Genomic DNA, 16,065 nt, shown 5'->3' with positions numbered 1-16,065 from the left:
GTGATGTAAAGTGTTGTGAGGATCTGTGGAGCGTGCAGCGGCCAGAAGTTTCAATTAATGACTCGTCAGCGAGGGCTGAGGGAGGAGCTGCAGCTCAGAAACATTCAGTGAGCTTTTTCTGACGAGAAACTTGATTATTCTGAAGTAGGCTGTAAATATTGGTCCACTAGTTGAAGGCTATAAGCTTAGCTTAGCATGAAGCCTTCAGTGGTGGAAGCAGCAAGTGTGGACAGAATTAAAGGGCCCTGATAAAACTTGTAAATTTGGCAGCTCAGAATAATTTTTGTGTCATTTTGAAACTGTTTTTGTCTGTTTGTGGTTTATTAATGCTTGTTAGCGAATTTCTTATTCCCTTTTCTGTGAAATCATTCAACAAAAACAACAGCTTTCACTGCAAAAATTGAAATCTTATCAAGTGTTTTTGTCTTATTTTAAGTCTAAATCTTTATACTTGATCTGAGTCACGTTGACTTTATCAGTCTATAAGTTATTTTAAGACAAAAATTAGGTCTGAATTGCAAGTAAAAAAAAAAAATCTGCCAATAGGACAAGAGAAATTTGCTAAAAAATTTGCTTGAAACTTGAACCAGAACTTGAAATAAGACATTTTTCTGGGCTGGTTAAGTGAATGTGGCTCATATTAAGTCTAAAAAGACATTTTCTACTGAAAGTAAGACAAAAACACTTGATAATTAACTTTTTTTATAGTGTTAACAGAATTCTGGCTCATAGTGCCACTAAAAGAGGTGGAAACCGGTGCACTCTTTGCAGAAACTTGACTGATATCAGTATTTATGGAATTTAAAGAGGGGGTATTGAACTTTTGGCTTAATATTGACCCTGTGGTAGACCCGTAGTAGCTTCACTATAATTACAACAAAGTATAATTCCTTTCTGAGTGGCATTAAAAAAACAGTCCTCTCTTTTCCACTTAGTCCATCTCTGAGCATTTAAAGAGGCAGCTTTTATTTAGGTCTTATTTTGTCCCTCCGGTACCCCCGTAGTAGATCTCATGAATCACAGCTTTGAGAAAATCCCAATTTTTCTCAGATTTGTTTTTTTCTTTCCTTCTTTTTTTTTTTAAAGAAAGCTTATTTCAGTCTCCCTGAAATGCTTCATTTTAGCTACTGTCTCTTTAAGAAACCCCACACTTCACAAACCCCCTTCCCTCTGATTGGCCAACCCTCTCAAGTCTGCACTTATTGCACTGTTCAAAGTAGAGGTTTTGTCAGACCTTGGTGTTTGAGGCCCACCTCCCCCTTTAACGTATCATGATCCTTAAACTGTAGCCTAATTTTAAAGCGGTCTGTTTTGCCCAGTTTACAGACAGATTCAGGCAATTTTGTGCAGCAGTTTGAAAATCTGCTTGTTTGAGATATGGGAAAACATGTTACCCCTCTTTAAAGGTAGGGTCTGCAGGAGTTTTGGTTACTTGTCAGAAAAGACAACATTCAAACTGGGCTCAGTGCCAGCGGCAGCACACACCCACAACCTCTGACTGTGACTTCATGAACACACTCATCAGCCCAGCAACCACCTGTAGCATCATGGAGGGAGAGACTTGAGGGCCGTGCACCTTACTTAGCATGTTAGCACTAGCTATTCACAGGTATCTGGCACACACCTGGTTAGCAGAAAGCTAACTTGCGTCGCTCTTTGTTAGCTTCCTATCCTAGCTGCTCTGATTAGCTTCTTCCACTTGCTAATCAATCCGCAAAGTCACTTGGGCACTGGTCGCACTGTGATTGGCTGATGTAACCACGCTTGTTTCTGCCCAGAAACGTCCCAATTCAACCAAAACATCAACCTCCAGGCTGAGGAGAGGGTTTGAGGCAGACACAGACACTGACACACATGTATAGAGGCCCAGAGGAGACTGGATCAGACAGAAATGTGACACAGTGGGAGATGACGGTAAATCATAGCGGAGTAAACATGACGGCGATCATCTGTGTTGATTGAAATGTCATCTGAAGGAGCCAGTCACTGCCTCAGCTCTGCGCTCTCCTCAGACCTTCCATAAATCCCGTCTGCACAGGTGGTCTTCCTCTTCATGTGTTACACTCTGTTTGAATCAGAAATCCCCTGTTGCACCCCGTCAGCTCTCACTATCATCACACCCGGCTTCCTCTGTTCTCACACGTTCCCTTTATCTCTGCCTTCTTTGATTCCTCTCCTTGATGTTCTCTCATCGCTACGCTCTCCCCTCGTTTTTAGCTAGCTTTCTTATTTGTCCAAACAAGCTTTGTTTCTTCAGGGTGTGAATAATGAATGTGTGCTCAGTGGGAGACCGTTCAGATTTTCTCTAATGCTCAAATGGCATCCAGCTCACAGCCCTCTTGGCGCCGCATCTGCACTTTCTCTCCCATTTCCTCCTCTCCGCGGTTCCTCGCCATCTTTATGAAACAGACAGGTGAAATTGGACGAGTTGTTTCCGTCCTCCTGCACTTATTGCGTTTGTGTCGCTTTCGTTTCTGGTTTTTGTGAGGGAGGATGCTCGCCATCGACGCACACACACACACACACACACACCGGCTGTATCTCCTTTCTTATTCCACGTTCATAATTTCCATCATGTTTCTTTTCAAGAAGTGCAGCGAGTCGTGTAATGCTTTGACACAGAAGTGCTGCTTCTTATCGCAGAGAAGTGACTTTGAGTCTGAAGCCTTGTCAAGAGCTAAAACACTCTGTGAGGGAGATTTCAACTCTAACTGATGGAAAACACTTTCTTCATCTTGATCACTTCAATCTTTTTCACTTTAAGGATAGAAAAGGAAAACATTAAAGACATGAAAACGTCTTTCAACTCCATTGTTGCCCAGTCAAAGCCCTTACACGTATCTATTGATAAAATATTTTCACTTGACGTCCCTCTGGATCGAAGTTGTGACTTCCCCAGCTCCAGCCCACACACATGCCCTGGCAGACACTGTGATACTGTCATGTCCAAGATACTCAGGGCTGCAGGTTGAACATTTGGCTGCTCAGAGTCATGCTAATGAGACAGTCTAACAAGCTAATTGGCATCTTTGAACTTTTAAAGCTGAGATATGTTCTCCTTCTGATTTCTGTCCCGCTTCGATTTAAGGTTTTTCTCTCTTTCCGCTCCATAAAACTTTATCACAACACATTTATCAGTAGTCCTATAACCATTTCACTGAATTAATAACCCCTATCAACTCTGGCCTGTGAACAGAATTACAATTACACATTTTAAAAAGCAAAAAAGTTGAATTGATATGAATCCTGATTTTGCATGGTTTTACAGCTGCTGTGTTCATAGTATGGGTTGTGTTAGCCAAACATTAAAGTAGTTTCTTCTCTCTTCTTAAGAATAGCATTGAAATCACTAAGTGAAGCCATTATGTATCTTTTTACAGTGAAACTGCGACCCCCTGAAGCAAAGACACTACTCAGGGTGGTGAAGGAACTCATAGAGCTCTGAAATAAGCTGATAACAACACAAAGCCTTTCAGCCTAAAACAGCATTTGGGGTATTAAAAGCTTTTCTGTAACTTTTTACAGTAAAACTGAGACTTATCAGAAGCAAGCGGACAAGTACTGCTTGGAAGGATGTAATGGAAAAAAAGAGTTCTGAGTTTAATGGAAATTTTAGCAGAATATCTTGTCTTGAAATAAAGTATTGATGTTTTAGTTGTAAGTGTAGCTATTTACAGTAAAACTGAGACTCGCCAGGAGCAAAGGAATCATTCATTGGATGAATTTCCCAAAAGACCCCTGAGACTTGGTGAAAAACACCTGGTGAAAAATGTCTGAGTCTGGTTGCATAAAACAGTTTTGGAGGTATTAAAAGACCCTCTATAACTTTTAACAGTGAAACTAAGACTCATCAGACGCAAGCGGACAGGCAGTACTTGGAAGGATGTAATGAGCCACAAGGGTTCTGAGTTTGCTTGGAAGATTTAGCACAACAGCTTGTCATGAAAAGAAAATTGGTATTTAAGATGTAAGTCTAGCTATTTACAGTAAAACTGAGACTCACCAGGAGCAAAGAAATCATTCATGGAATGACTTTCCCTAAAACCCCTGAAACTTTGTGAAAAACACCTGGTGAAAAATGTTTGAGTCTGGTTGCATAAAACAATATTTAAGGTATTGAAAGGGTTTGTATAACTATTAACAGTAAAACTGAGACTCATCAGAAGCAAGCGAACAGGCAACACACGGAGGGATGTAATGAACCAAAAGGATTTGGGGTTTGCTTGGAAATTTTAGCACAATATCTTGTCATGAAAAGAATATTGGTATTTAAGATGTAAGTGTAGCTATTAACAGTAAAACTGAGACTCGCCAGGAGCAAAGGAACCATTCACCAGGTGAATTTCCAAAAAGGACCCCTGAGACTTTGTGAGGAAAACCTTGTTGAAAAACATTTGAGTCTAGTTGCATGAAACAGTTTAGGGGTGTTGAAAGGCTCTGTATAACTTTTAACAGCAAAACTGAGACTCATCGAAAGGAAGTGAACAGGCACCACATGGAAGGATACAATTAGCCACAAGGTTTCTTGCGTTTGTTTGGAATTTCTGCACAATATATTGGCATGAAAAAAATATTAGTATTCAAGATGCAAGTGTAGCTATTTACTGTAAAACTGAGACTCAACAGAAGCAAAGGAATCATTCATGGGATGAATTTCCCAAAAGAGCCCTGAGACTTGGTAAAGAACACCTTGTTGAAAAATGTCTGAGTCTGGTTGCGTGAAACAGTTGTAGGGGTATTAAGCAGGCCCTGTAAAACTTTTAACAGTAAAACTGAGACGTATTAGAAGCAAGGGAACAGGCACTACTTTGAAGGATGAAATGAACTGCAAGGAGTCTTGCGTTTGTTGAGAATTTTCTGCACAATAGCTTGTCATGAAAAAAATATTAGTATTCAAGATGCAAGTTTAGCTATTTACAGTAAAACTGAGACCTGCTAGAAGCAAAGGAATCATTCATGGGATGAATTTCAAGAAAACTTGATGAAGAAAACCTTGTTAAAAAAACGTTCGAGTCTGAGTTTGTTTGGAACAGTTTTGGGGGGTATTGCAAGGCTCTGTATAGCTTTTAACAGAGAAACTGAGACTTATAAGAAGCAAGCAAACAGGCAGTACTTGGAAGGATGTATGAACCAAAAGGATTTTGAGTTTCCTTGACAGTTTTTGCACAATATCTTGGCATGAAAAGAATATTTGTATTTAAGATGTAAGTGTAGATATTTACAGTAAAACTGAGACTCGTAGGAAACAAAGTAACAGGCACTAATAGGGGGGATGTAATGAACCAAAAGGATCCTGAGTGCCTGGAAATGATACAAAGAAAAGGCTTAAACAAAGTGTTGGTATCGATGGTATTTGTGTGACTATTTACAATAAAACTAAGACCTACCTCGTGGAAGTGAATGGGGTGCTGCTCTAGGGGTTCCTAACTCCAAAGACACCTGCTGACTCTGAGTTGTGGTAAAATTATGGAGTAATTTGGATTGACTGTGAACTCATTTGTTGTCTGTTGTTTTGTTCCAGGTAAGTGGCTAGCGTGCCAGTCCATGGACAACCAGATCCTGATCTTTGGAGCCCAAAACCGCTTCAGACTGAACAAGAAGAAAGTCTTCAAAGGCCACATGGTAGCCGGCTACGCCTGCCAAGTCGACTTCTCTCCAGACATGAGGTAAGTCTCAACTCTAAGTGATCCTAAGTTTAAAACCTGGTTTCAGCTGATCAAGGAAAATATGTAAGAAAACCGAGAACTTCATCTCCTTTTATGTAAACGCTTTCTGTGAGTGCTAACGAGTCCACTCCAGCGCGCTGATTTTTGCCAAAAACCCATGTAGACCTGTTTCCTTCCTCTTCCCACGTCTGTAAGCAGGTGCCTGAACTTCCTTTCTGTATCCATAGCAACCCAGCAACTCCTGGCTTGACTAAAATATCCCAAATTACAACTCCCACCTTTTGGCAGGTGGAGTGGAGTTAGAGGAAATGTTTTTGGTGAAGTGCTAATCCATCCTCTCCTTTTTTTGTGTTATTTTTTTCAGCTATGTGGTGTCAGGAGATGCTGATGGGAAGCTGAACATTTGGGACTGGAAGACCACCAAGCTGTACCACAGGATCAAGGCTCACGATAAGGTGTGCATCAGCGCTCTGTGGCATCCACACGAAACCTCCAAGGTCATCACCTGCGGGTGGGATGGACAGATCAAACTCTGGGACTAGATGTTTATCCTCATTTTTGTGTCCGTGAATTCGAAGGGAACTTGTAGTCCCACTTATTTGTGGAAAACCTTGAGTTAAAGCCACAGGGCTGGTATCCAGTCTAATGTAGCGATGTATTTTTGTATTCAACTGCAAGATGAGCAAGAAGCCAGTTTATTATGTAAACAGAGCTGAAAACAAACATGCTTTTAATAACTGTTTCTATTGCGAAAGGCATATGAGAGGGGTTCCTTTAAATGATTTTACACAAACGTCTTTTTGTTGTTGTTTTTTTGCAGTACCCTGTGTAGTATGCTCAATTGTTTGACCAAGACTTCATAAAATAAACATTCTGTAAATCCTACCTTGTTAGAAAATGAAGCATTGTTCTGTTTTCTCCCTCATTTCAGCAAAAAACAGTATGAAAGATGGATGGCGTGTTAGCTCCTCATAAGTGAAGTCAAACACTTTGAGCAGCTTCTTAAAGGTAGGGTCTGACTGTAGCTACACTAACGCACTCACTAGCCTGGCAAGCACCTGTAGCATCACGTTTCTGGAGACAAGAGACTCGAGAGCCGTGCACCGGACTTGGCATGTCAGCACGAGCTAACCACGGGTATTTGACAGATACCTGGTAAGCTGAATGCTAACTCGCTCTTCGTCTGGTGCTGCTCTCCAAGTTCCTTAAAGCGAGTGAAAATCAAACCAAGCCTCACCCTCATTTAGGGAAAAACTCTCATTTCACTTTGGTGGTTTTTCTTCCTCTGTGCTACGTCCGCTATCGTAGCAGCTTGTGTTAGCTTCTTCCACTCGCTAATCAACACTCAAAGTCAGTTGCGCACTGGGTGGGCTGTGATAGGCTGATGTAACCACGCTTTTTTGTCACCCAGAAACAACCCAATACAACCAAAACATTTACATCTAGGCCAGGGGTCTTCAACCTGTGGCTCTGGAGCCTAATGCGGCTCTTTGACTCCTTTGCAGTGGCTCCATGTAGCTTTGAAATATTATTAAAATAGAGAGGTTTTTTAATTTTTCTTACAGAGGGTATTAATGAAAACAACACAGACACTAAGTAAAATCATGATTTAATATTGTGTACTAAAAATGCATCACCCCTTGGAATAAAGCTTTTAATTTATTTTTTCAATTTTTTGACATTTTTTTTTATTTATTCTTTTTATTTATTTTTTCTGAGATTTTTGCAGATAAAGAAAAAGAATTTCCCATTTTTTTGGAGGTTAAACTTTTTTTTTATGTAAATACCATTTGTTTTGCAATTTTAGAAAGTTTTAATTTTTTTTCAAAACTAAGCAAAATTTTAAAATTGCACTATTCAGGTTTTTTTTTTTGCAAATGTGTGACATTTCAGCACATTTTTTGAAATAGGAAAATTTTGCACATTTTTGTTTTCCAACTTTTTAATTTTTTAAAAAAAAAAATAAAAATAATTGAATTTTTATAAATTTTTATTAAATATATTACATTACAAATTTCTTTTTTTCCTTAAATTTGCAAATCTATTGAAAAAAAAAAAAAATTACATTTAAAATTTTATTAACACAAAAGCTGATATAATTATTTAACAGATGATAAACTTTTTTGTCTTAATGGGAAGATTAAGTAGATTTTGTGGCTCCCGAATGACTTTCATCCACGTGAGCTGAGGCAAAACGGCTCTTTCCAAAGTAAAGGTTGCAGACCCCTGATCTAGGCTGAGGAGGGGGTTGAGGCAGACACAGACACTGACACATGTGTATAGACGTATAACTGTAAAACTGTTCTTTTTCTCTCTTTATTGAAACAGATGTGAAGTTACATTCACTGATTTTATTTAAAGGTGGTTTCATAATGTTTTAGCTCGTTAGCCCAGTTTAAACCTTCAGATGTGTGTTTGTAAAGATGTGTTTCAGCAGCAGCAGCAGGTATAAAGCTGAACTCTTTGTCTGTTTCAACTGTCTTCTCTCATAAACCCAGGAAACAGCAGCGTTCAAAAATAACTGAACTTCATTTTTCTTCTTTCATGCACTCGCCCACACATTCTCATTCAGACAGGCGACCAATCAGAGCGCTGAGCAGTTCTATAACTGACATCACTGATGCTTTATTCTCACAACTGCTGTTATAAATACAGGAGCGTCAGGGCTGAAGTGCAGGAAAACACTTTTCTTCTTTTTTCCAGAGTGAATTATCCACAGTCCTGCTTCTTCTGGATGTTCTCCTCAGACCATTTTAAAAAACATCACCGCTGTGAGGTAGACCAGAGTCTAAAGGGGCAATTACTCTGCCTGTCTTCATGTGTGAGGTCGCTGACTGTGGTTTTGGTTCTGCAGGAAGGTCAGCTGGGACCGAAATCCCCGCATGCTGCAAAAACTTGTTAATTCCCCCAAGTCGAGCTCTTCCTTCTTCAGGATTTCCACGCCGTGTTGACCCAGCTCAGCGTGTACGCGCTGCTGGCGTTGAGGACGTTCTTGTGCAGAAAGAGGTGAGGTTTGGCCGGGTCGCTGTAGACATGGAAGAGGTGGAAATTGGCCCGCTCCAGCTCTTTCAGAAGGCTGAACCAGTACCGCACCACGGCAGGGTCGTCGCCGCCCACCTCGAAGCCCGCCCAGTGCAGGTGGAGCTCGAGCATCAGCTGACCCACTGACTCCAGGACGCCCTCCAGGACCAGGTTCTCTAAAATCTTCCACTCTGCGCTCTCCATGTCCGCCTTCAGCACGTCCACCTGGAACAGAGAGAAATCACTGAAATGAAAAAGAGAAACTCTTGGTTTTTCTTCTTGCTAAGTGGTGCTGATGATGAACTGGAGAGCGCAGCCTCGCTAACCGGAGCGCAGAGGAATTTCCTCGTATGATGAATGTTAATTGCACCCTTGGGTCATATTCACATAAAGACACTCATGTTAAGCTTAATGCACTTCCTCAGGACGTTGGTATTCCTCTGAAGACTTGCTAAAGATGCCCACTGTCTGACATTTAAGCGTTTTAAAGTCTCTGGCGACTGCTTTTTCCCCTTCAGGCTAATGAACGTCTCAGTTAGCGTTTCCCTTTGCAAGAGCTCGGCGTCTGAATATGAAGCTTTGAGACCTCGAGGATTCTAGTGTCATGGATTATTACAAGAAACATGACAAAGAAAAAAAAGTCATTCGCAACATTTCAACACAGAAACTCAAGTGGCAGTAAGTTCCTCTCTGATTGATGCCCCTGGTGAGGCGATTTAATTCCCAGCCCTCATTAGTCGAACTGAAAGTGTCCAAAACACAGTGATCTGTGGAGAACTAGTCCAAATGTTGTCCCCGGTCCCCATGGACCACAGCGCGCAGGAGCAAATACGTCCTTTAATTGGACAGAAAACTTATGATGGAAATTGATGTGAAATCAATGAGAAGTGATTTCGTCTGTTCACAAAACCTCAAGGGAGAGTTCGTCTGAGTTTGTCTCAGTGTGTTTGACAAGGTTTGATGTTATCTTGAGCTGCTCTTTTCTACTAAATTTAAAGGTCCCATATTATCAAAAATCACTTTATCAAGTCTTTTAGTGAAATTTGTGGGTTTTTGGCTTTCCTCCCAGCCCACAAAATGTGATATTTAATGACAAAACCTGCACTTAGTAGAGCTTGTGAATGTTAAATCCTGACCTAAAACGAGCTGTTTGGAATTTGAGGATTCCCAGCGATTCCCTTTTTTTCGACCAATCAGGAGCAAGTCTGGCCTGATTGGTCCACCGCAGCAGATACTCCCAAACTCCCTCCCCGCTTCTGGAAAGAAATCTCTCCGGCAGTGGGGAGGAGAATGCCAAAGTTGAAGAGCCATCACTGCTCTGTTTTTGGCTGTAAACAGCCACATAGTTCCATGCACAAGCTTCCCATCTCTGAAGAAGACAGACTAAGTGTCTAGAGTTCATTTATGAGGGAAATGTTCCAGCTACACTCAGTAAAACTGTGCATGTGTGTGCTAGTCACTTCACGGCCGACTGCTTTTCCAACTTTGGACAGTACAACAGAGGGCTAGTGAATAGACTGGTCCTGAATCCAGGCGCATTACCAACCATCCTCCAACAAACCTGGGACCCTGGAAATGTGAGTATTTTAAATGCTGTGTGCTGTGGAGCAGATGGAAGAGCTTTTCCTCAGTGTCCCCCCTGTCTCTGTGTTAGCTTCAGGATGCTAACTTTAGCTGCAGTTAGCCTGTTGTTTTAGCCTGAAATGTTATGGTAAACGAGCTTCTCTGTTTTCTAAACATTGTGCACTCGGAGCTCGTGGTGCCGCTCTCAGTGACGCGGAAGAGCGGGGCGGTATCAGCGGTGGCTCTTTTACATATGAAGGCCACGCCCACTGAATCAGAGCGTTCTGAACAGAGGGGCTATGAGAGCCTGGAAACAATGCTGCTGTGCTTGATTTATTGGCTTTTTGGACCAAAACATGTTACTACCATTTCATGAAGACATCAATGATCCAGATTAAACTGCAATAGTCGATATTTGATGTATGCTAATTTCTCGCCACATGGCATATTTTAGTTGTCAAGTTACCAAAACCTTTTTTTTTTTAACTCAGTGACAAAAAGGTATCACCCTGAACTCTAAGATCATAATAAACGAAAAAGCAACGTAAATAAGACTTAGATTAAGATTAAGATTTTTATCTTAATGATTTTCTTTGTCAAGGCCAGAGGGCGCCACTACAAGGAGGCTAAAGGGCTGCAGGCTAAGACATTGGTTTAGTGCAGAAGTTTAACCCAGGAAAAAAACTGTCCACTGAGCTGTCAAGGTGCTGGGAACAAACTGTTTCTTAATCATCATCACAAACCAAAAGCCGTGTCTCTGATCACACATCTGACCAGTCGCTCCTGCTCAGTATTTTACATTTACTGCCACTGCATTCTGACCTTAGCTGTGATTTCTGCAGACAGTCTTTATCCTCGACGTCTGAGTCCTTCCTCTCCTCCAGTGACTCACTCAGCATGTGATCAAAATACTGATGGGAATTATTCTGCAAAGCATCTTTAGGATTAGGCAGCGCGTTGGGACAAATGTTAATTTCCAGACGGTTTTGATGCAAAGTTTTCTGAATCTTTGTCAACAAACACAGTTACTGATTAGAGGAAATGACTGAATGGATGTTGGTGCTTTGCTTGTTAATTGGCCTGAATGTGTTTATTTGACTGAGGCTAAATCCTGGATATTAGCTCGACTCTTTTCTGCTTCATGACTGGCCTTTGTTTAAGTTATGCATCATTTGTTTTGCTTACATTGAGTTCACCAGCTTACTGACCTGTATTATGTCTTATGTGAATTAATTAGTAAAGCAGCCACTGGAGACCAGATAACAGAGGTTTTGAAGCACCCTGATGAGAGGTTTGCTGTTTCAGCTGCTTCAGTATCAGAGAGTCCTGAGTGTTTAGGGTCCGAGGCCTGAGCCAGGGAACCTTCTAGCAACAATTAATTTGTTTTTCCAGATCATGTCAGGTGTTGATGCTTTAATCCAGTGAAGCTCACCCCAAAACAAAACCTTAGTTATTGAGCTTTGACAACTTTTCTCAAGAGAAATGAAAAAGTTAAAGTAAAAAGGAAAGAGAAAGACAGACAGAAAGAAAGAAAAGGAAAGGACAAAGAAGAAAATAAGAAAAAGAGAAAGAAAGAAAAAAGGAAAAAAAAAACAGAAAGAAAGAAAAAAGGAAAAAAAAACAGAAAGAATGAAAGAAAAAAGAAAGAAAGAAAGAAAGAAAGAAAGAATGAAGAAGGAAAGAAAAAAGAGAAAGAAAGAAAAGGAGAAAGAAATAAAGAAAAATAGAAAGAAAGAAAGACAAAGAGAAAGAAAAAGATAAAGAAAGAAAGAAAAAGATAAAGAAAGAAGAGGTGAAAGAAAGAAAGAAAAAGAGAAAGAAAGAAAGATAAAGAAAGAAAGAATGAAGAAGGGAAAAAAAAGAAAAAGAGAAATACAAAGAGAAAGAAAGAAAAAGAGAAAGAAAGAAAGAAAGTAAGAAAGAAAGAATGAAGAAGGGAAAAAAAAGAAAAAGAGAAATACAAAGAGAAAGAAAGAAAAAGAGAAAGAAAGAAAGAAAGTAAGAAAGAAAAAGAGAAAGAAAAAGAGAGAGAACGACACAGAGAAAGAAAGAAAGAAAGAAAGAAAGAAAGAAAGACTGGAGTCCAAGTCCAGGACTTGTCCATTAATTTGGTCCCAAGAGGCAGAATCTGCCTGAACTGGAAGCATCAGCAAGAAAAAATCAATACAATTCAAAAATGGATCCCCAACACACCTAAATGTGCTCTCCAGCGCCACCTAGGCATACCAAAATCTCTCTCAATGGCAGTTAGAATGTCATAGAGAGATCAAACTTACATCAAAATGTCCGTCTCATTGAGACGCACAAAGTATATCCAGACACCTCTGACCTATCTCAAACAAGAAGTCGACAATTTGCCTTTCAAAATAACATTTGGCCACATTTTGGGCCTTGAACAAAAATGATCTTCTCCCAGGCCGTAAATGGTATCGGCTTGAAATTTGCACAGATGATAGAGGTAGCCCTGTTTTACAAAAGTGATGTAGGAATTCGTTGTTTCTCAAACGGTTTTCAAATGACGAGCCTTCAAAGTTGGTAAACCCCAAAGAAGTGGTTTCAGCTCCGCTTATTAGAATGAATGGGGGAGGAGGATCTAGCTCCGCACAAGCTGCAGCATTTGGAAGTCTAGACAAAAAAGTTCAAGTTGTACACCTTAAAAAATTCAGGGATGGATTCCTGGCAAAATTTACTACAAAATGTCTAATTTTTGGAGAGATTTGGTCAAATTTGTGGCGTCTATGAGGAGACATTTTGAAAACTTCACTCCTGAGAGGGCAGCAGTTAGTTAAGTTTGAAAAAATGCTTTCATAGTTCCCAGATGATAGACCATTCTGACATTAGCTTTGCGCTCACTTAGCTTTAGCTCAACTTCTCTGATCAAATACATCCACAGCACAGAGTTCCTGATTTATATACTCTGGTGCGGAAAAGATCTAACACCTTCTGGTTCCCTCTCTCACCAAACCAAACGTGGCTTCCTGTTGCTGACATTTGAGCCTGTGCTAACGTCGTCTTCTGTCTCAGCTGGTCATCAGACCTCAGTGGATGAATCATCTGTTTACTTTTAACCAAAGCAGATAAGGAACGCTGCGCAAATGCATATTTCAACCTTTCCGAGTGACTCTGTTCCTTGGCTGCTGCTCTTTCTGTCACCGAGGATGAGCGAGAGCGGTGAAAAGAAACCGTTCTGCCTCTGACTCGTCCTCCAGCAGCACACTATGTACTCACATTAAAACCTCATTACAAGAATATGTGCATGGCTCTGCATTTAAAAAGGGTGGATTCTGTCATCAGTGGAGCAATATGGTATGTAAAGCCTCCCACACACACACACACTCACACACTCACACACACATCTAATGCCAAAGTTTATTTGTTCATTTCATGTCACACTCTGGGGAGATATAAACATCTTTCCAGGCCTTTCGTATCAGTGAGTCTGCTTTCCTCTGGGCTCTATAGAGGGATTTATACGAGTTACAGTTCATATATTTGGACAGGGAAATAAAAGTGTAGACTAATGTGAGTAAAAACATTATACTTCTCAAGTAGCATCGCCTAACAGCAAAAACAGTGAACTTCTTCAAGGTTTGTTTGACAAGAAACAGAGAAATCTTCATGGGAACAGAAATGAGCTTCAGGAAGTTTCTGTCTTTGGTGAAAATAAAGAGAGTTCATCATCTGGGGAGCATGAAAGTGTTGATTTAAAAAAATAAAGATGCTTTGAGGAGGAAGACGTGACTTTTAACCAGGCGTGTGTTTGTTTTGGAAAACATTTTCTTTGTTCAAGTCAACTTTTTACCAGATACATCGCCACAAGGTGAGGTATTTATCAGTACAGTTAGTTAGTTAGAGCAGTTGTTTTTAAAACTGTTTAAGACTTTAGCTTGTTGGCTTAGTTAAAACCCTTTAGCTCATGTTTTAACATTTAAGCCTTATGCCTGTGTTCTAGCCTTTAGATCGTTGTTAGCCTTTAGCCTGTTTTTTAGCCTTTAGCTCATATTATAGCCTTTAAGCTTGTATTTTACCCTTTAGCTTGTGATTAAGTGCCTAGCTGGTTATTTTAGCCTTTAGCTCATACTTTAGCCTTTAAGCTTGTATTTTACCTTTTAGCTTGTGATTTAGTGCCTAGCCTGTTTTTTTAGCCTTTAGCTCATATTTTAGCCTTTAAGCTTGTAGTTTACCCTTTATCTTGTGATTAAGCCTTTAGCCTGCTTTTTAGCCCTTAGCCTGCTTTTTAGCCCTTAGCTCATATTTTAGCCTTTAAGCTTGTATTTTACCCTTTAGCTTGTGATTTAGTGCCTAGCCTGTTATTTTAGCCTTTAGCTCATACTTTAACCTTTAAGCTTGTATTTTACCCTTTATCTTGTGATTTAGCCTTTAGCCTGTTTTTTTAGCCATTAGCTCATGTTTTAGCCTTTAAGCTTGTATTTTTACCCTTTAGCTTGTGATTTAGCCTTTAGCCTGTTTTTTAGCCTTTAGGTCATGTTTCAGCCTTGAAACTTGTATTTTACCTTTTAGCTTGTGATTTAGCCTTTAGCCTGTTTTTTTGCCTTTAGCTCATGTTTTAGCCTTTAAGCTTGTATTTTACCCTTTAGCTTGTGATTTAGCCTTTAGCCTGTTTTTTAGCCTTTAGCTCATGATTAGCCTTTTGATTAGTGATTTAGCCTTTAGCTCAAATTTTAGCCTTCAAGCTTGTATTTTACCCTTTAGCTTGTGATTTAGCTTTTAACCTCTTTTCTCCTTCAACTTATGTTTTAGCATTTAGCCCATTTTATAGCCTTTGGCTCATATTTTAGCCTTGAAGCTTGTATTTTACCATTTAGCTTGTGAGTAAGCCTTTAGCCCCTGTATTAATTTTTCAGCTTGTGTTTACTTTTTTAGCTCATGTTTTAGCTTAAAGCTAATGTTTTAGTCTTTGGCCAGTGTTTAAGCCTTTAGCTTGTGTTTTAGCCTTTAGCTTGTTTATTACTCCTTATCTAATGTTTTTCCTTTTACCAGAGTTTTAGCCTTTAGTTCATGTATCACCCTTTAGCTTGTGTTTTACCTTTTAGCTCATGTTTTAGCCTTCAGCTCGTGTTTTAACCTTCAGCTTGTGTTTAATTCTTTAGCTCATGTTTTAGCCTTAAGCTGGTGTTCAATTCTTTAGCTTGTGCTTTAGCGTTTAACCCCTGTTTTAGCCTTCAGCTCACGTTTTAGCCTTCACCTTACGTTTTAGCCTCCAGCTCGTGTTTTAGCCTTTAGCCCGTACTCTTTCTCTCTCCTGTTATTCTTTCTTCTGCTCTTCTGTCCTTTTTCTGTCTGACAGTTAGGCTCAAGTGTCCACCACCACTACAAAATTAATCACAGAAATCGTTTTCAGCAGAGAAAAACACAGACCTCTCTTCTTTCTGCTAAACGTCATCAGCCGGCGTGGTGTTGTCATGGAGACTTAGAAGTGCTGTAAATTAATCTGTTCCTGCTCGACCCGATCAGGAAGCTAAGAAGTAGGATTGCAAAATAACCTGTATTTGTGCTGATAATCTCATTTTAAAGTGTGGATTAGGATCAGGCAGATATCTAGAAGGAAGACTTTTTCAAGATCACTTAAAAAATCCTCACAGCCCTTGTAAGCTAAAAATTTGAGTTTTTTGAGTAAAAGTTTGGACTTGGTATTTCTTGATAGAAGGTTGTGAGTTATTAAGAGTTCATGGTAAAGGCTCTGGGGACAAAAACACGGACTATGAGTTTCATCTCCGTTGATCTGGGAATAAAAAGTCTGCCTCAGCTACAATCAGTGACACGTCATTTTCTTTATACTGTCCTTTTTTTCACC

General features: G+C 40.0%; 2 protein-coding genes across 3 annotated transcripts in view; one reads left to right on the top strand and one right to left on the bottom strand.

Annotated features, from left to right (window-relative positions):
• Window positions 1–6,545, top strand: part of cdc40 (cell division cycle 40 homolog (S. cerevisiae)) — a 29,490-nt gene extending 22,945 nt beyond the window's left edge. Inside the window, exons 14-15 of the mRNA XM_074684604.1 lie at window positions 5,522–5,666; window positions 6,031–6,545. Coding sequence (XP_074540705.1) covers window positions 5,522–5,666; window positions 6,031–6,208 — 323 coding nt within the window. The 3' untranslated portion in view covers window positions 6,209–6,545. The remainder of the gene's footprint in view (window positions 1–5,521; window positions 5,667–6,030) is intronic.
• A 1,416-nt stretch (window positions 6,546–7,961) lies between these two features.
• Window positions 7,962–16,065, bottom strand: part of mettl24 (methyltransferase like 24) — a 64,352-nt gene continuing 56,248 nt past the window's right edge. For both annotated transcript variants that reach the window (XM_074685648.1, XM_074685649.1), the window contains exon 6: window positions 7,962–8,912. In XM_074685648.1, coding sequence (XP_074541749.1) covers window positions 8,595–8,912 — 318 coding nt within the window. In that variant the 3' untranslated portion in view covers window positions 7,962–8,594. The remainder of the gene's footprint in view (window positions 8,913–16,065) is intronic.

This window comes from Halichoeres trimaculatus, unplaced genomic scaffold, assembly GCF_033239565.1.
Source record: "Halichoeres trimaculatus isolate MK-OKI-2021-1 unplaced genomic scaffold, fHalTri1.1 fHalTri1_scaffold_13, whole genome shotgun sequence".
In the NCBI taxonomy this organism is placed as follows: Eukaryota; Metazoa; Chordata; class Actinopteri; order Labriformes; family Labridae; genus Halichoeres; species Halichoeres trimaculatus.
Note: the sequence above shows the minus strand (reverse complement) of the source record. Positions and strands in the feature narration are given on the sequence as shown.